Source organism: Thamnophis sirtalis, unplaced genomic scaffold, assembly GCF_051295495.1.
Source record: "Thamnophis sirtalis isolate CommonGarterSnake01/CBP01778 unplaced genomic scaffold, rThaSir2_p1.2 scaffold_2, whole genome shotgun sequence".
NCBI classification, from domain to species: domain Eukaryota; kingdom Metazoa; phylum Chordata; class Lepidosauria; order Squamata; family Natricidae; genus Thamnophis; species Thamnophis sirtalis.
Window position 1 is genome coordinate 22,231,169 of NW_028261382.1, and position 20,824 is coordinate 22,251,992.

At 43.2% G+C, this 20,824-nt stretch overlaps 1 protein-coding gene across 2 annotated transcripts in view; it reads left to right on the top strand.

Annotated features, from left to right (window-relative positions):
• MAP2K5 (mitogen-activated protein kinase kinase 5) overlaps window positions 1–20,824 on the top strand; it is a 181,083-nt gene that overhangs the window by 141,279 nt on the left and 18,980 nt on the right. For both annotated transcript variants that reach the window (XM_087704388.1, XM_087704387.1), the window contains exons 20-21: window positions 8,770–8,831; window positions 11,510–11,555. In XM_087704388.1, the coding sequence (XP_087560514.1) occupies window positions 8,770–8,831; window positions 11,510–11,555 (108 nt within the window). The remainder of the gene's footprint in view (window positions 1–8,769; window positions 8,832–11,509; window positions 11,556–20,824) is intronic.

Sequence of the window (20,824 nt, forward strand, 5' to 3'; positions counted from 1 at the left end):
GGGAGGCGCTTCTAGGTCCAGCCTTCCTTGTTTAAACAGATGAATGAAGGAAAGGCTCCAGGTGGCCAAGCTTTCTGTAGCAAAGGTGATGCAATGACATCTCCTTGGTTGAGTCGAAAGCAGTTGGCAGCCATCAATGCCGGGATGCATTTCTTAAAAGTTTTTAAATAAGAAATCCAGGAATGGTGAACAAAGCTTCTGGAGGAGACATCGCTGCTCATATTGCAATAAGAGCAGTGGCCAAGGAAGTATGGAGTGTGCTCTAAGGTGCTCATAATCTCATCACTCGCAATAGCACTTATTCGCCCCTTCACGGGGTTTTTACAGCCCTCTCTTAAGTGGTTTACAGGGTCAATCTCTTGCCCCCAACAGTCTGGGTCTTCATTTCCCCAGTCTTTGGAGGATGGAAGCTCTGAGTCAACCTTGAGCCGGTCAGAATCGAACTGCTAACATCCGACAGTCAGCAGAAGTAGCCTGCAGTACTGCATTTTAACCACCGCACCACCACGGCTCTCGTCCGACAGTCAGCATATTGCCCCCAACAATCTGGGTTCTGAAGCGGGATAGTGCAGCCTCCCTTCTCTTCAGTGAGATCCTTCTTGGGGCTAAATAGATATACGATTCTGAGCAGCATTGTGTGAAAACTCTTGTGTCTTGACCTGCTTGTCTTCTGTAGACGCCTTAATCCCTTGCAAACCTCAATATTTATGTACTGTTAGAAACTGGAAATAGATTTTTTTAAAATAAATTTTTATTTATTTTTAATTTTCAAAACAAACACATCCTTCTTTACATACTGTAGAAAGTGTATCAGTTGGTTACAAAAAGACTTTCGTGCATCTCTTCCACAATCAACAAACACTTCATATTAACTCAAGTATTTTAACTCAGATATTTATACATGTTACCCTCATCATACCTCCATTTTCATTTGACTATAATTGTTTAAACGTCCTTCATCAAAAAATATACCAAGATTTAATAGATAACCACATGCTGGCATTTCATTTACTATTTCTAAAATCCTCCATTAACACTGAATCCTTATGTCCTATTCTAGCTAAACATCCATAATATTTAATAACAAAATTTTCTAATCCTCCTTTCCAAATCATTGTTTACAATTTACATCCAGTTTCCTTATGTTGTATACATACATACATACATACATACATACATACATACATACATTATCATTATCCCTCCTTTATTTAACTATATCCTGTATCATAACATTTTTCCCCTAATAATCAAGACTTTAACTGTATCTAACTTAGTTCTTTTTTATTAACCTTTATATATAATCCAAAAGGATTTCTAATCTTCCTTTCATGGGTACCATTCGATATTCATATCCAATTATTACTTATCATAACACTACACATTGTATACATTATTTATCATTATCAATTATTTATTTAACTATATCTATTGTCCTAATTTCACTAAGTTTAACTAGTTTTAAATTATACTCTTCCATCTATCAACCTGTATCTTTCCAGTAACAAAACAGTCTCATATCTTCTGCCATTTGTGGTGACAGTACTCTAATCATCTCCTTAATCAACTTTGTATGGACTCCTCTTAGCAACTCCTTGCTTATAAAATCTCTCATGTGATTTTGATGCCCTTCTTCTGTTTCCTTAATCAGCTTATCTTTAATTGTTGGTATGACATTGCTAATAAAATTTATCTCTTTAAATCCATAAATTCTTTTGTTTTTTCTTCTTCTGATTCCGGCACCTTAGTTCCTCTTTCAGTATTCCACTGTTTCCATTTTCAGAGACAAACCAATCACCATAAATATCAGCAAATTTAATTTCTTTATATTCATTTTCCTCTTCGATTTTTAGGATTTTAACCACCACTTTTTCCACTTGATAAACTTCCCCAACTTCTTCATCATATTTTGCTGTTAGATGCTCTAAGTCTTCCAACTTCTTCTCTATCCTCTCATATGTATTTGATAATTTCTGTATTTCTGAGAATATCTTTTGCAGACTTAAAGTTTCTTTCTGCTGTTAAAATTGTGCCATTATCTCCAGCTAACAAACACTGCTGCTCTAGCTTGGAAGGTTAATAAGATTAAGCATAGATTCACAATAATGTTTTATTTTCACTTTTCTCTGGTTAAAGATATACTTCAAAGGGACATCTGTATGCTTTTCTTCTTATCACTCTCTATAAACAAGCAGTGAGACCTTGAAGTGCCAAGCCAGGATAATCAGTGAGAAAAGTAAGAGTGTTTTGTTTCCAATACACAAACCTTCCAGCCTCCGAGTAGCAGTGTTATTGTTGCAATTTTCTTTGTTTTTTTGTATCTTTTTTATATTTCAAGTTTTAAAAAAGGTCTGATTCTTAAATGAGTTAGAAGAACACCCACAGTAATGAAAGAGGAGAATTTTAGTCCATAGGTTACAAAGAATAATGAAAACGAAGAAGAAAACTTAATCCATTCATTTTAAAAGGCTTGCATAAATTCCATCCATGAAGATAGCATTTAAAAAGTAGTTTGAAGTTTGAAGTTTAATTTTATTTATAGGCCGCCCAGTCCCGGAGGACTCCGGGCGGCTTACAGTAAGGGAAAGAAAGAAAATAAAATAAAATAAAAAAATAGACAAGTTAAAAAACAACACCGATACATTCATTTCAGTCAGGGCTGGATCTCAACAGTGAGGTCAACAGCCCCAGGCCTGCCGGAATAGTCAAGTCTTGACAGCTTTTCTGAAGGTCATGAGAGCAGGCGAGGTCCGGATTTCTGGGGGGCAGTTCGTTCCAAAGGGTCGAGGCAGCCACAGAGAAGGTCCTCCTCCGGGGAGCCGCCAGCCAACATTGTCTGGCTGATGGCATCTGGAGGAAGCCCACCCTGTGGGATCTTACCGGCCGTTGGGAGGAGTGAGATAACCCACTGTCCAAAACCATTCCAAACTTAATTCCGCCGCTTATTTCTTCTGTTCTCCAATTTAAATTAATTTTAAGTTTTTTGTAGGCAGTCTCTTTTTAAAACGGTAGAAATTCCTCACCAGCTGGAAACACTTTCTCTTTCCGTATCCTTCCATTTTGGAGCCGCCCCGACTTCATCAGCCTAATGGCTGGATTTTTTGTTGCCGGCTTGAAGAACTTCTCTTGGATCAATCAGGGACTTTGCAATGTCCCTGAGATCAGCAAATGTATTCTTCCTGTTCACTGTCTCTGCGGGACGGTTTAGGTCTGATTGGACCACCCAGTAGCAAAAGTATCGATGGCGATCTCAGAGCATTGAGATTGCATGTCGTCTCATCATGAAATTGGCTCCTCCTCTCTGGAAATAGAATTTGAAGGTCTTTTTTTAACAATTATTTTAACATTGAGGAATGTGGGTGGGTTGGGGCTCCTCAGTGCTACTATCTATCCCTTTCCAACTCCCCTTCTTATTCTGGGGTAGATCTGTTAAGATGCTGGGTTGGTCCTGAATCTTCCAGGTAGTTTATGGGGAGTGTTTAATTAACATCTTGTTTCTCAGTATACTCTAGAAATAAAAACCATGCAGGAAGGAAAACATTGTGTGGGAAACATATTGAATAGGTTATACAGAATATAAATTCCTAGCGTGTTTTTAACCCTGCCTCTTCTGGAGCAGGTTAGACTGGGGAAATAACGGAGAACTTGCTGATCAAAGGTATAAGGGAAGGGATCAAAGGAACCTAGGCAACAGCTCTTTTGATCACTGGGAATACCCCCATAAAGGCTGCCGGCTGCCTGCCACCTTTGAAAATCTGAACCTGGGCCAGCTCACGGGTGTCCTTCAGACAGAGGAGGACAATGGGCAGCTTTGAAGCAGTGAATCCAATCACTTCTGGGCAACCTGCCCTCTTGGGGATGCTGAACAGCCCTTAGAAAGTGCAGCTCACAGCAGCTTCCGCCCACCTGGTCCTCCTTGCCCTCTCTTCCCCTGATTATGGGAGGGGGAACTCATCAGCACAAAGACAGGATGGTTGCAGTTTTCTAGTACAGGTATAAAGGTAGTCCCTGACTTACGATCATTTGTTTGGTGACAGGTCAAAGTTACGACCACTTCTCACACTTACAACCATCCCAGCATTCCCATGCCCATCATCAAAATTCAGGCGCATTACGGGCAGCATGTATTTATGCTGGTTGCAGCATCCCAGGGTTGTATGATTGCTATTTGCAATCTTCCCCAGTTGGCTTCTGACAAGCGGAGTCCATGGGGAAGATGGGCTCACATAACGACCATGTGATTCGCTTAATACCTGTAGTGATTCAACCATGGCAAAAAGGGTTACAAAAGTGGTGGCTCATTTAACCGCTGCCCTGCAGAACAATGAAAATTCTGGCTTCAATTGTTGTAAGTAGGGGATTACCTATGCACATGCACATGTGAGAACATTTGGCTATTTTTAAACTTTTTTTTTAAAAAAAATGAACCTTTGTATTCCTGAGCTTACACAGATATCTCCTCTTTGAAATGGAGAGTTGAGGGTATGAATTTGAAATGAAACCTTTGACCCCCCAGGGACTCATCTTCTTTCTTGTCCCCAAGTCAGAAGGGCCCCCGCTCTGTTAATCTGCATCACCACCCTATCGCTTCCTTTAGAGGCTCAGTAAAGACACCTCTCTTTTCTCAGGCTTTTAATAGTTGATTATTTTATTATTCATGTTTTAATTTACTTGTTTTATCGTTGGGTGCGTAGCGTGTGTGAGTGTGTGTGTATGTGTGTGTGTGCAGGGCTGTGTTGATTTAAATTGCAACTTGCCTAGAATGTTCATTTCGAGCCTGAACCAAACACGATAATTCTACAGATGTATAGATCCAGTAAATCATACATAATCAAGTAAATAATTAAAATCTGGAGCCTTGTTTTAATCGGCTGCATGTCTATGTGATCAAAAGCATGAAGGAAAAGGATCAAAGGTGCCTGAGGAATGGCACTGGCCAAACTTCCTGCGTGTGTCGAAGCCCGGTGAGCCCAAAACCAGCCACTTCCGTCCACTTGGGTCACGTGGCTCAACCTATCGCCGAGGGCTGTCACATCCACAAATTAAATATTAGGGAGAGAGTTTAAAGTTCAACCTCCTCTTTCTCTCTTCCACCCCCACCCTTCCCTCAGATTTTCTGCTCCATGCCTTGCTTGTTCTGCTTGAGCGCCTTGCTGACGAGGTCTAATAGCCAAATGCCACACCGGGGTCTGGTTGGAGTTTCCCACATATTAAACATTCTGAACTCAGATTGTGCATAATTAATAATTAAACAGCTTCTGTTGTAATGGGTTGACCTCCCTGAACTCTTCATTATTCACAAGGTAGAGGCAATCACTCAAAACACTCCCACCACCATCAATGCCACCCCGGATGGCGCATCTCTGCGTTTGTCCTGCCAGCGTTCAGAAGAGTCAGAGGGTTGCGCTGTGTGAGAACCAAGGTTGCCTCCGTCGTCGGCTTCTCGGGATGCTTGGGTGGACCTTGAATGGAGAATTGTGTTAGGAGAACCTGCCATGGGGCTGATTTCAATCCCTCACTCCTAACTTGTACGTCTACCAAAAGGTGTTGGAAATTCCTGGTTCAGACCTTGCTGGAGCCCAAAGCTCCTGCTTGGCCTTCAGCCAGACCTCTTGTCTCCCCTCAGGAGGGTTTCTGAGGAGATGAAGAAGGGGGGAGACAGGAAGACCAGGCCTGCCCGGGATTCTTCAACGAGAGCAGTCAGGATTCTTGAGAGCTCGTGAGGAGTCTCTCACAAAATGGCTACCATGGGGGGAGAGATGTGGCCATTTGCAAAGTGGCTGCTGTTGGTAGCACCTCTCCACGAAAACAAGCCCATATGTATGTATGGAAAATGGACTTCTCAAAGTGCCTCAATCTTTTGCGTAGCTCAGGCGATGCACCTGTTCAGTTCAGAGGCCCCGCTGGAAAAACGAGTCTGCAGGCTTCCTATGGAGAAGGAGATCCTAACAGAAGAAAATTTCTGGAGCTCAGAGTTGAATTTTGGGGCCCTTGGTGCTTTCTGAGCTTGGTTGTTTGCTTGCAGATGTTTCATCACCCGACTAGGTGCAAATAGTCCTCAATTTACAATCATAATTGGGACCAGAATCCCATCACTAAGCAATGTGGCCAAAGGAATCATGTGACCCAGGACTGATTTCGCCACACTTTTAATCACAGTTTTTAAGGCAGTTTTCTCAACCTTGGCGACTTTAAGTCCTGTGGACTTCAACTCCCAGAATTCCTCCCAGAATTCCACAGGACTTAAAGTCTCCAAGGTTGAGAAACCCTGTGTTACGGCAACTCCCCGCATTTGCTGGTCAGAAGCCAACTGGGAAGGTTGCAAATGGTGATCACATGAAACCCCCCCCCCAAGAGGCTGCAACTCTGGTAGCCAAACCCCCAAATCACATGACCACAGGGATGCTGATCATGATGGTCATAAGTATGAGGACTTGTCGCAAGTCACTTTTTTTGGCACCATTGTAAATTTGAACATTTGCTGCCTGAATGGTCATAAGTCAAGGTCTGCCTGTAACATTAGTGACCGGAGGAGGAAGGTGCTGATGACTTTATCTAGTTGGGTCACAAAATGTCTGCAGGCAAACAACCGATTGAAGCAGCACCAAGGATTCCATGGGACGGGGGAAGGCCCAGGGGGAAAAGAGGTTTCCTAAATGTGGGACCAGTGATTGTCCCAGGATCTTCATCCAAATTCCACAGGGGGCTCACATCTGAAAACCCCTCAAATGTGCCATATGAGCAGGCCTCCCTGTTAGATGTAAAGAACATTGTGGAAGGCAACTTTGGAAACTTTAAGATTTCAAGTTCCCCATCACAGATGTTGCCAAGGTTGGAGACCTTGGATAAATGACAAACATCCGCAAGCGGCCCTGAAAGTTCCCTTCATGTAATACAGAGGTGGGGAACTATGACCCGTTTATGACTTGCATACTTCAGCTCCCAGAATTCCTCAGCCAGCATAGCTCCTGAGCGTTTGCCTTCCACCATAGCTGGCTGAGGAATTCTGGGAGTTGAAGTCCACAAGTCACAAAAGGGCCATAGTTCCCCATCCCTGACATAATGGAAGCCCCAAACCAAGCAGCCTCCGAGGGCGAATCTCTCTCACAGCTTCTTTGCAGGGCCTTCAGTCAAGACGAGGTCTTTCTGAGCTTTTTCTCTGTTTGCCCAGCCTTTGCAACCCACAAAATGTGTGTCAAAGGCAACGCTCCGAATCTTGTCGCCTTGTACTCTTCAGTTACTTTTGATTTAATTGTGTTTTGCTGCAATTTCTGTTTGTTTGAATTGGAGACAAAGCCTTAATAAGAGTTCTAGTTAATTTTCTATCTTGTAATTACCACTCTCATTTTTCTGATAATTGGGCCGTCGCAATTATATGTATATTTACTAATCACTTCAGCAGCTCGGTGGTTGCTTCTTGCCGCCGCCATTGAGAATGACATGCACACATGTGTGTTGGCAGAGGAGCTTTGAGCCTCCTCCTCCTCCTCCTCCTCTCCTCTCTTCTTTTTAAACTCCCCCCTCCCCATTCTCCCCATCGCATCCAAGCCATTTCCCTCACAACCCTCCCTAATGAACCCCTCACATGCATTTGACACAGTTGTGTGCGAGAGAAATTGTTTGGCTCCCGCCAAATGTTACACGCTCTGAGTTTCTTGCCTGCAGCATTAGAAGGTTGTATGTGATGATAGATGGCTCTCGCAAACGGCCAACAGAGGCAAAGCACGGCGAGATTAAAATAAGTCATTCCTTTGTTAATTTAAATAGGTGCATGCATCATACTTTGCAGAGCACTCGGGGACAGAGCCGGTTAAGGTGGCGGGGGAAACGGTAGCAAAAGCTGCCGAAAGATATTTTTAATAGCAAATGAGAATAGATGAGAAGCAAAGTCATTTGCAGCTGATTCCTGTTGGATGTGGCTCTCTTGTTCCAACCGTCGGACTAATGAGATGACTGTTAGAGTCCTCCACAGTGCCATTTCATTACATCCTGAGCTGTTAGACTATAAACACTGGCAAGCCCCTGTGTCATTCTGGGGCGGGAGGGGGGCACCGCCGAGCCTCCCCATGTGTGCCTCTCCCTTTCCCAGAGACCGAGACCCTTGAAATAATGTGGGGGACCCCCCCCTCGTTTGCGGAATATATCTCTGGCTTCTCTTTTTGTTGGGTGGTTGGTTAATTAGCTCTGCTCTCTCTCTCTCTCTCTCTCTCTCTCTCTCTCTCTCTTCCTCCCTCTCTCTCTCTCTCTCTCTCTCTCTCTCTCTCCCTCCCTCCCTCTCTCCCTCTCTCTCTCTCTTAGTTCTTTATACACTCCTGGCTTCTTCTGCTTAAATCTAACAAGATTTGGGATTGCTAAGTGTAAATAAATAGCAACTATGATGGAGGAAGCGAAGGTCAACACAAGAATAATTTCCTAGCTCTTTGTTAATTACAAGACCATTTGGGTGTTACTTAAATAATCATTAATTTCTCATTTACACTTTCGCTACCTTCTTGCCTGCCCCGTGGCTATCATTGTCCGTTTCCGACTTCCTCTTGGTTGGATTTCTACGTGTGTTTTCCCTACTGCGTAACGCTCATTACTTTTAAATGCAGGGTTTCCTTTTATTTGATTTCGGGTTTTTTTAAACGTCTTCATTTGTTTGCCATCAGAGAACGACGGCGCAATTTGACAATTTGGACTCACGCTTTCTCTCCTTCTTTTCCTTCCCTCCCTCCCTTCCCCGCCCCCCGCCCTCTCCCCCTACCCGTGGCCAAAACGGGCTTGTAGGAATCTCCTGTCCTTCCGGTTGGGGAGTTCTCGGAGCCGTTTGTACACTTCATCACTCAATGGTAAGCTTCGTTTGCAAATGTGCCGTGCCCTCGATGTAAATGATACATGCCATTAACTCACTGTATCACAGGACCTTATGGCTTCCTCTGAATCCTTCCAGGGCTCCAGGGACCTGGCAGGGCTGGGCCAGCTGGGCCAGCAAAGCTGAGCAAACTGTTTAAATTATGTAAACGTTATTTACACAAAGGGTCATAAAAGTACTTCGGAGAGGGACTTTTTGGCCCCCACCCATAAACAACTGGGAATCTGGTTGCATTCTCGGAGAACTGGTGCCATGCGTTTCTTCAGTGTTCAAAATCCCTTGGATGAAGATGATAGATAACCGTATTTACCCCTCTATTATTCAAGCATTTCTCTTCTTGCTTAGAAGAATAAGCTCCGCTTTCGAAGGGGGTCTAAACTGCAGCCTCGATTAATTTGCGAGCTTTTCATTTGGAAGTAATTTTATGGGGTCTGTCTTTGGGAAGTGTTCTGATGGGGGTGCATCTTTTAAACCACACTGTAGGGTATGTTTCCTTTCTTCCAGACAGCCTGCCTAACGGTCAGCCAGGAAGGCTCCTTAAGTTAAAAAGCACCATTAAAAGGAAGCGGGTGTAATTTAAAATCAGAATCTTCTGAGCACCAAAAGGTTAACTTACCATAGCAAAGATACGTTCAGTGCCTCTTTTATGTGTAAAGCTTATAAACAAATAGTTGAAGGTGAAAAGAACAAGCAACTTACAGCCTAAACATGGTGGATGAGAGCTAGAATTACCTATCTTCTCAAACAAAATAGCATAATTTAGTAGAGAAATGGAAAACAAAATGTTCCACACGCCAAGGCTTACACTTACTAAAATGTAATAACAGCAGCCCTGCGTTATACGGAGAAAGACAGCGGTCAGACCCGTAAAGTTGCACCACTTTAAAAAACTGAAGATCTATTCTATTTTCTGGGAGGGATGAGAGAGAGAAGCATTCAAAGCTATGCCTGAAACCAATAAAAGAAAATTACTCTCAGCACTACACAGAATTGGGCCATCCACTTGCAATACTAGTAGGAATTTCCCTGTTGAAAAATATGGATGCTGACAATCAAAACGGATGACATCACACACACACTTTCCTTTGTTCTAATTTTCCTTTCCTTTGCAAGTAAAGTTTTTGACTGATGTCAATAGAATTAACTTTGAATGAGGTAACCAAGTGGGAGCAACATTGGAATAACTGCTGATGACGGAAGCCTCTTCTGGAATACTCCAAAGGGAGGAATTTTTTTTAAAGAGAGAGAAAAGGAATTAACAGTGTGACTATTGTTAATTGAAATAATAAATACAAAGCTTATGTTTATTATAAGGCCGATCCACTTTGGGGTAGATTAGATTTCTGTTGTAAAGCTGGAACCGTGGGTGATCTATCTTGCTGTACCTTTCCACTTCTACCCAGAGATTAATCAGAAAGCATATTGTTTTTATATTTTTTAATTGAGGCAGGAGGAGGGCTAACCTCTGCAGATACGTCCACAGATGTCAGGTGGAGGCATAAATGATAGCACATAATAGCCTCCTTCTCCCACAGGACCCAGCTACTTCGGAATGTCAGATTAAGCATGTTGCCAAGGTGGCTTAGAACAGCTTGCAAAGAATGCGGACTGCAGTTGGCTTTGCTGACGAGGGGAGCACCGAGGGAGCTGGTGCTGCAAACGGGATTAGGAAGTGAATGGGGACGACGGCAGAGTGCGGCCGGGCTGGTTGTGCGGGAGAAATTCTGTGGAGATTCTCAGTCCATGTTTGTCCTAAAGGTGCTTTTTCAGGAGGCCACTGGACTGTCTTTATTTTTCCTTGATCCTCTGGCTGAAGAACTGAAGAAGCTTCTTGGATGAGAGGCAAAACGTCTTCAAGGAAAAACAAAGTCCAGTTGCCTTTTGAAAAAGCACCTTTGGGACCCCACATAATTCTCATCTAGTAGCCTCACCCTTATTTGCCTTTCAAAAACAGTGCCATACTTTGGGAATTGAGAGGTAGGAACCCCCCAAAAAAACAGGTTCCTTCCAGCTTCTTTCTCTCTTGTCCTCTGCATGGGGAGAAATAGGCCAGTCGTAGGATTGCTGAATTAACCACTACAAATCTTTTGAAAGCTCAAACGAATAAGGGCCTGTTTTAGAAAGCGATGAGATTCCCAAGGAGGCTGAAGGGGATTTCGCAAAAGAAAGAAAGAAAACCCCACAAGAAGAGCAAAGTTGCAGTTGAAAAAGCTGAATGATTGCAGGCCTCTGACAAGCTGGATCAAAGAAGAAAGAGTAAATTCAGTTGCAGAAGTGAACAGAATTCCCTTTTGGCTACTCTTGGGAGGGATTGTTTTTATGAGCTTCTGTTAAGTCATCTTGGATGGTCAGGGTTTGGCCCAGGCCTGCTTTTTCTTAAGTCCCTGACATGTTCTAAATCAGCATCTAAAATGTGTTACAACAAATTGAGAAAGAAGATGGCTTGTTCCTTCTTAGCTCATTGAAGCATAAAATATATTTATATTTTCTTTAAAAACACCATTTGGGGCACTTTTAAAAGCAATCTTTCAACATTTTCCCTTGGTTAATACAGTTTGGTTTATGGCTGTTGCTCAAGCATCATGAGATATTTTAAAATCTTCACTGTTCTTGGGACATTTGCTAACTTCTTTTTTTCCCCCTCCGTGTTGTCAGTATGAGGAAGCAACCGAAAGAACGACCAGCCCCTGAAGAATTAATGGTGAGTCGGTCTGGCTCCACAGCCTCTGAGACATAAACCTCAAAAGTTATATTGATTTATGATACATGCAAGTTTGTTTATTGTCTTTTCCCCGTAAGTTAACTAATATCAAATCTAAACTCAGCTTCCAGCACTGGCATCCAGCAGACACTATTGAGCTCTCATGATTTAATTAGCATTGTTAATCGTCTTTAGTAAAATTTGAGGGTGGGATCAGACATGCATTAACAAAACCTTCTTGAAACTTTCTGGCCTTTGGGTCAAAATAGACTTTCTGTCAAGGAGATTATTCAGAGTCCTTCCTTAATTTGTTGAATTATGTTTTTTTTTAAAAAAAATCCAGATTCTGGATTGTGTGTGTGTGTGTGTGTGTGTGTATGAACATTAGCATTTGTGATATCCAATACTCTATGCAGTATTTTTATTGTGAAATGGGTGTGTGGGAGAACCAGATTTCACCTTGCTAAGGTTTCTAAAGAAAGACCGTAATTTCCTCAAGTTTTCTTTGTTTCTCTTTATTAGTAACAACATGAAAGATGAACAGGTTTCTTTTTTCCTGCTTTCTTCAGAATGAATATTTATCTATTGCTTTTTTATGGTTATTAAATTTCTGTAAGACCCAACTTCCAAGGACTCTGGGCAGCTCACGAAAAAAGAACTTTTTTTAAAAGGATACAATTAAAAGCAAAAACAAGGAATAAAGGCACTAAGTTCCTAAAAACCTCAACATCCACTTACCATTTCATCATTTTTTGGGTGAGAGATTTGGGGTACTTTTTATATATCCGGGGAAAACAGAGGAAGGCAGGCGCCAAGTTCCCATCAAAGTTAAAGGATGATGGCCACCATCCGTAAAATCACGCAACTCGTGTTGCACCCTTTGGGCTTGTCTTCTTCAAACAACAGGACCAGTGCTTGTGTGCCGCACACACTGCTAAGGGTGTTTGTGGAACCGCTGTGGAATCTAGTGCTGGGCACAGTAGTAATTGGGGAAGGAAACTGGTTGAACACTAAACTGATCCCAGCATCGTAGGTGCTGCTTTCTTCACCTTAGTGAGATATTTGACCTTGAATCTATTTTTGAAAGCCCGTAATTTCTTTTGATGTTGAAAGGGCCTTTAAACAACTCTCGATATACCTAAACGATATGGGACGGTGTTTTTTTCCCCTACACGACCCATTCTATTTCTGAGTACTGTTGGTTGAAGCTGCCTTAATTTGCCTCTTTCTTCTTCTTCTTCTCCTTTTTATTAACTTTGGATGGTTGGAAGGTTCCTACATTTAGTCACATCTGAGAGAACTTGGAACAGGTTCTAGAGATGGAGATGCATTTACCTTACACAATGTTATTATTCTATGCCTGGGTGGCTTGACTATTAAACCAACAGAATGGGGTTTCATAAAATCCGTAGCTCTTTGTAAATGCATGCTTTCTGTGATGCAATAGGCCCGGCACTTATAAATAAAACATCTGCAGATCGCACTTCACAACGCTCAGTATATATCTGTGTGTGTGTTCAGAAGCTATAACGCCACTCCAGGGTGTAAAGCCATAAAGACGGAGGCCAAGGGGTGAGTGCCGATAGGAACAGAGACGCAGAGTTATATATCTTTCCAACTACCTGCCCTGAAGTGCTCGGTTCAACTCATAAGGCAGTATCTTTCCCCCTTTAATAATTAAAAAAAAGCATGACAGCTTCAAAAAAGAGAGTTGGGTTTCTTTTAAGATTTAGTACTTTCTCTCAGGTTGCTTTTTTCTCCTTTCAAAGCAGCCTTTTAAAACAGCTGCTTAGCCAGCAAGGTTGGCCCTTCGGTACTGATGAGAATTCCTGCCCATGGAGGTCTGCCCGTTTGAGGTCTTCTTCGCTTACGATCTTGCTTGGCCACACCTGCCGTTGGCTTCCTTCTAGGGTGTCTAGGAGACTGAGGGTGGTAGATTGATTTTCCAGATTCATCCTGATTTGATTCTGGTTTTTGTTTACGCTGCAGAATTGCAGATTGTGGGGGGGGGGGGAGCGGCTGGCTACACTATTCTGGTGAATGGCCATGACACTTGACAACAGTCATTTTAGGCCCCACCAGTTATATTGGAAGGATATTTTTTAATGGCCAAAATCTCCTCAGACAGTGGCAATTCTTACCTAGAGTTTCACAATTCTTCATCTTGAAAGATTTCAGACAGATTTTCTTTTTAATCAGGGAAGGAGTAAGGAGCTGAAAAGATGGCCACTTACACAGCAGCAGTTGTTCTTCTAGTCCTTCTTGTTCTCCTCCGGTGAGGAAGCCAGCAGTCTGCTGAGACTCAAGGAGCATTTTCATGTTAACCAGACAGTTGAGCTGCACCAATTTCTCTTTACTGGTAGTGGATTTCTGAAAATCTTTTAGCAAGACAACATAAGGCATTGGCCATCTTTTGGACAGAGAAGGGAACAGCAAAAGAGAAATGGTTGGGCATAGACCAGTTGGAGCAAGGGACAAAAATTAAGCTACTACAGGTAGCCCTTGACTTACAATCACAATTGGGACCAGAATTTCGATCACTAAGGGCATGGAGCTGCTGTAACAGGCATGTGAGGATGGGTCAAAAGTCTCTTTTTTCTGAGGCCGTCATAACTTTGAACCTCCATTAAATGGTTGCAAATCGAGGAAATTCCTGGACAAACCAGCTCTCTAACTCATTCCTTAGCCATAGAATGAGAAAAAAGCTACAGGCTCTTCTGGCTGCATGGTTACTTAAGAATACTATAGATCAGGTCTGTCAAATGCCCCACCGGCAGGCTGGATGTGTCACAGGCTAGCCATGCCCATGCCTAGTATAGCAAGGGGGGGGGAGTCCCGATATGTCACATGATGCCACCATGACAACGTGAGTTTGACACTCCTGCTATAGATCATTCAATCTAATAATGGCAGCAAAGTGAGTACAGTGCAACCTTGGTACTCAACATTAATTGGTCTACTCCAAGTGGTGCTCTGTCCCCCTTTTGACTGGAGAGCTGCATCTGACATGTACCTACCAATGTTGTTTCCGTGATGACATCATCACAGCAATAGCTGAAGCAAGCTTTGAATCGGGGTGCGTCGCGTCCTCCCTTATATCCCTCCTTTGCAATACCTTACGGTGCCATTCCACGTTCATGCAATGCTTACATCCTCCATAAAGTAATGATCGATCCAAGAGCGAGCCCATTCCTGCCTGCTTACAAAGGGTGGTTGATTTGAAGAGGTGGGAAAAAGATGTCTGTTTATCTGTTGGTTAGTCACAGGGACGCAGCCCTGTACGAGAGGGACGCACGTGGGGCGCCAGGTCATGTGGCGATGCGCTTGGCTTTGGCCACCGTTGATTTTGGCCTCAGTGGCACCATTTTCCTGAAGCTTTCAGTTCCTAAGCTCTATTTAATGGAATCTATGCATAGTAAGTAACCAGGTCAGATAGAGACAGCCTTCCCCGTTTGAGATCAATCGCTGGCTAATACTTTATCTAGGTCACTTTATTATCTCGTGGTGATGCCGTTCCCATCCACCGCCTCCTTTCGTAAGACACACTTCAGCTGTGGGGAAAGTGTGTTAGCGCATACATATTAAAAACATATACCCATTCTATCTGTATGTAAATGCACAAGGCACAGCTGGATATTGCCAAGGAGTTTGATTTACTAATGGTTATTATCTGTTCTCGCTGTTCAGTGGCAGGGAGAGTTCCAGCAAGCATCCGAACATGGAAATTGTCTCCCAGTAGTGCTAGCCTGCTTTTGAGAATTGTTTAGAAAGGCGGCCCGGCTTCTGGGGCTTTGGCATGACCGCGTTCCTGAAGGGGCACCGACAGCCCCTCACGGAGTCCTCCTTGTGAAGCATGTCCTCTTCCCCAAAAGCAGAGAACGTCCTGGGGGTTCCTGAAATCCACCCCTCCTCTGGACCGCCCTCTGCCATAGAACAGAAGGCACCTTGCAGAAAACTGTATCCTCATGTCAGGGAAGCTGGGGGCACCTCGACTTTGCTTATTGGAGCCCCCCTCTCCAAAAGAAATAGTGGCCCTGGGTCACACTATGTGGATGCTGGGTTTTCTTAACATCACCCCTCTGCTTCTAGCTGGCTCTTTGGGGAAAGGGATAAAGAGTCTGTCTATCTGTCTGTCTGTATTTCTAATCGATCTTCTGTCATGTATCTATATCATCTATCTTCTGCCTATCCATCTATTATCTATCATCCATCTCTAATTAATATATATTAACAATCATCCCTCTGTCTGTCTGTCTATCTCATCTATGTATCTATTTTATCTGTCTATCCGTCTGTCTATATTTTACCTGTCTGTCTGTCTCTCTAGTTATCCTGTCTGTCTGTTTGTATCCACCCGTCTGTCTGTCTTTGTCTATCATATCTATTGAATTTCTCAGCCACCCATTTCACTAATACAGTAGCTTACAATATAATCAGTGTAGTTGTTTTACGTGAAGTGCATTGTCTTGAGGTTCATTCAATCATAGTTAGGCTTGTCTAAATTCCTATGGAGATTCTCAGTCATGGTTATACCAAAGGTGCTTTTTCGAGAGGCAACTGGACTTCCTTTGTTTTTTCTTGCAAGACGTTTTGCTTCTTATCCAAGAAGCTTCTTCAGTTCTAACCTGACCTGACCTGAAGAAGCTGCTTGGATGAAATGTGAAATGCCTTCAAGGAAAAATAAAGAAAGTCCCGTTGCCTCTCGAAAAACCATCTTTGGGATCTAACTGGGCTTTGTTGTCTTGAGGTCCACTTAAACCAGTCTGACTTTGTCCAACAAAAACCTGCCATAATAACAAATGCATAATAATCCACAACAAGCTGACTTCTAACAAACTGAATTTGATGTATCCGTGTCTAACTGAGTCCTTTTCAAGACATCTAATGTTAACAAAATCTTGGAAAATTATTACAAACCATTGCTACCCTTAGATGAGAATAAAAGACAGGAAAATACACAGAATCAGGGATGCAGCATTTGATTCAATGTGTTTACTGTAAAGTTCAAGTATTTTTAGTTAGGTGACGATCATTTTTTTTTAAAAAAATGCTATTCTCTTTAATGGTTTTTATGTCAGGGGATCCCATGTTAGGCAAATGCTATTATCTCCCTTAAAGCCACTGGGAGGTCCATGTCGTTTTGTGGCCCACTAGAGAGAGGAAGTAATGGATCTCCTGCCTTCCATTAAAAGTTTGTCCTTGCATAAACTGTGAGACTGAAAAAGCTGTTGACTAAATCTATAGATAAGCAGTGCTGACAACTCAAGGGTTTCAAACTCTTAGGCACAACTGCATAGTTATAGGACAGAGGAAATGTAAATCCAGAGGAATTGACTTTCTGGATTGTGGCATCAGAATAAGAATAACAGAGTTGGAAGAGATCTTGGAGGTACAGTAATCTAGTCCAGCCCCCTGCTCAAGCAGGCAATCTTATTCCATTCCAGACAAATGGCTGTCCAATCTCTTCTTAAATTGAAGGCGAGCTGTTCCACTGGTTAATTGTTCTCCCTGTAAGGAAGTTTCTTCCTAGGTCTCGGTTGCTTCTCTCCTTGATTAGTTTCCATCCGTATCCGTTGCTTCTTGTCCTGCCTTCTGTTGCTTTGGAGAATAGCTTGACTCCCTTTGTGGCAACCTCTCAAATACTGGAATACTTCTATCATGTCATCCCTAGTCCCTCTTTTCTCTAGACTGGCCAAACCCAAATCCTGTAGCCCTTCTTCATATGTTCTTCATATTTAAGTCTCCAGGCCTTTGATAATCTTAGTTGCTCTTCTCTGAACTTTTTCCAAGATCTCAACATATTTTTTGTAACATGGTGACCAAAATTGTTTGCAGTATTCCAGGTGTGGCCTTACTAGGGTTTGATAAAGCGGCACTAATACTTCACGTGATCTTGATTCTATGCCTCTGTTTACACAACCCAGGATTGTATTGGTTGCTGCTGCACACTGCTGGCTCATATTTAAGCAATCATCCCCTAGGACTCCAAGGTCCCTCATAGTGACTGTTTTTGAGGATCTTGAAATCCTAGTGGACAACCATTTAAATATGAGCCAGCCATGTGCAGCAGCTGCCAAAAAAGCCAACACACTTCTAGGCTATATAAACAGAGGGATAGAATCAAGATCACATGAATACTGCATTCAGTTTTGGGCGCCACAATGTAAAAAAGATGTGGAGACTCTAGAAAGAGTGCAGAGAAGAGCAACAAAGATAATTAGGGGACTGGAGGCTAAAACATAGGAAGAATGGTTGGAGGAACTGGGTATGTCTAGTTTAATGAAAAGAAGGACTAGGGGAGACATGATTACAGTGTTCCATTATCTCAGGAGCTGCCACAAAGAAGAGGGAGTCAACCTGTTCTCCAAGGCACCTGGGGGTAGAACAAGAAGCAATGAGTGGAAACTAATCAAGGAGAGAAGCAGCTTAGAACTGAGGAGAAATTTCCTGACAGTTAGAACAATTAATCAGTGGAACAGAAGTTGCCTCCAGAAGTTGTGAATGCCCCAACACTGTAAGTCTTTAAGAAGATGTTGGATAGCCATTTGTCTGAAATGGTATTCAGGCAGGGGGTTGGACTAGAAGACCTCCAAGGTCCCTTCTAATTCTGCTGTTGTATTGTATTGTATTGTACTGTATTGAGCCAGGTCTTGCCTAATCTGTACTTAAACCTTTTGTTTTTCCTACCTAAATGTAAATGTGTCATTTTCTCCACATTGAGATTCATTTTGTGTTGGATAGTGCCCATTGTTCAAATTTGTCAACATCTTTTTGGATCTTGAGCTTGTCTTAGTTCAGTGCTCATTACTGTTGGCTGATTATGTCCTCAGGAGGCTGGACAGATTTCCAGCAAGTGATAAAATTACCTTTTTTCCTCTTGATTCTTTGAAAGATTTTTTCCCTTGATTCTCCTTAAAAGAAGATTGTCATGTTACTTAACAAGATATCAAATATTTTAAAAATCCAGAATTAAAACTAAAAGCAAATAAAAGCAGGAAAATACTCACTTGACACAGTCAGAATTAACAGGACAGGAAGGAGTCAAAACTCCCAGCAGAAGGCATTTCAAAATGTTGATACTGAAGGTCACCACCACTAGGGAGGCGCTTTATCCTGAAGCCCACCCCTCTTGTGCCCCATAATTATCCTGCCTCTCTCCAAAGGCTGAAAACTGTGCAAATGCACTGTCAGGCCCTGTGGGACACTAGACTCCGTGCATGGTTGTGTGAACAGATTTGAGAGTTACAGCAGGCTGACAAGATGATGCTTGCTTGTTAATCTAGGACACCATCCACCAGGGACCCTTCCTACACCAGCCCCGAGTTGTGTTTGTGTGCCAGTCCCTTCACAATTGGTCTCAGCAGGTAAAAATAGACTTTAAAATAGGTTGAATTGGCAGGAGCTCAGCGACGGAGGGGGAAAGGTAGGACTTGACGTTTTCTCTGGGCATAATGTGTGAAGGGTCTCGGGCTCCCATTAGGGAATGGAAATTGTGATCACCTTAATTCAGAGGTGTCCACACGTGGGAACATTAAGACTTGTGGACTTCAACTCCCAGAATTCCCCAGCCAGGTTGGCTGGGGAATTCTGGGAGTTGAAGTCCACAAGTCTTAAAGTTCCCACGTTTGGACACCCCTGCCTTAATTGGATCTTCACAACTGAGAGCTTTCTGGTGCCGGGAAGACCCCCATTCCAGGATCCAGTCCAAGGATGGGCCTGTGCATGGCCAAGAAGCCATTTCCATCCTGGGCAGCAGTTGTGGTATCCAGTTGTGAGAATTGTCGTCCTCCTCACCCTCACTGTGTTTGGAGTGGAAACAATACAGGATCCCTGTGAAGAGCATCTAGGCAGAAGGCTCCTTAATTGGATTTCCTGATGACTGACAGGGTTTCATTATCACAGGAACTTCCTTTGGTTCGGCCGCCCCGTGGTCGGGATGTCCCCCTTCCCCCTCCGAGCTCCGCTTTATTCCTCCGAATTCCCGGTGGTGCAATCACAATGGCGAACGAGCCTTTTAGCACCTTCGTTGTCTCCTTCCCTGGTGGCAGCTGGACCCAGCTGGTTGTGAACAAGAGAATGTCCTACTGACAAAGCCCTTTACACACGTGCTCTCACTCTCTGGGCCACACAGTTTCAATCATTTGAAAACACACACACACACACACACCTCCAAACCTGTTGAGGATTTGAAGTAGCTTGAGATGTGGAGGGAGTGTTAAGTATTTGTAATGGGGAGATGAGGGCCCCGGGGATGCTGGGAGATAAACAGCCACAATTAAGGCCAAATCCGCCATAGCAAAATCCAAGCTAACATGTGCCCCCCAAACCATTGGGGGAGGGGGAGCAGCATTGAGGGTGATAAAGGAATTGATTTCTGTCTTGTTTACACTTTGGCAGCCCCATCTCCATCAACCAGGGAGATAAATATTTCATACACTCCTGATTTTAGTTAATTTCCCCCCTCCCAGATCCTCACAGTGGGCCTGCTCTCTCCTCACAGTGACCAGGCCTGAGTTTCTTCGGTATTCATACGGAGCAGCTAATTGGCTATGAAGAGTCCCTGTGTTTAAATGGGCTTGACAGGAATTTAAATTTTGCTTCAATCAACCTCTGCCTTTGCAGCCTGCTCCACTTTCTAATTTTTAAATTAAACATCATTTTATGTTATTCCTCCTCCTTTATAGACTGGCTTCCAGTTCCTAGTTTTGATGTCCACTGCAAATCCACAGCCATGTTTGGCCTTCATGGAGGCCTTGCCTGCAACTAGTCAATAGAAAAGGGTCCTTTGGTAGAAGCCCATCGGCTTCTGTGGGGTTGAAATCCGGCTGTGCAACGCCAAATCCTTTTGTAAACCAGTCAGTTGCCATGGCCGGGAGTAAAGAAAGGAAAGGAAAGTGCTACCCCTGATCTGGTGGAATTGACCAGAGGCTGAGTAGTGAAGATCTTGGTGGGTGGGTGGGTGGGTGGGTGGGTAGGAAGCAAGCAAGCAAACAAGGAGAGCCTGTGGGAAATGGGTCCATGCAGTAGAAGGTTAGGGTACAGATAATCCTTGACTTACAATAGTTCAATTAGTAACCAATCAAAGTTTCAATATCACATTCTTTGTACTGGACTCCGCAGAGGAGAAGTTTCTGAGCGCAAAGACTTTCCTCTCTTACATTATTACTAACTTTACTTATTTCAAAACTGCGCCAACCGCTTGGCGGTTCAAGAACAGCGTCCATCTTGTTCACTGAGTGAAGGAGTGAATGTGGGTATGGATGGTTGAG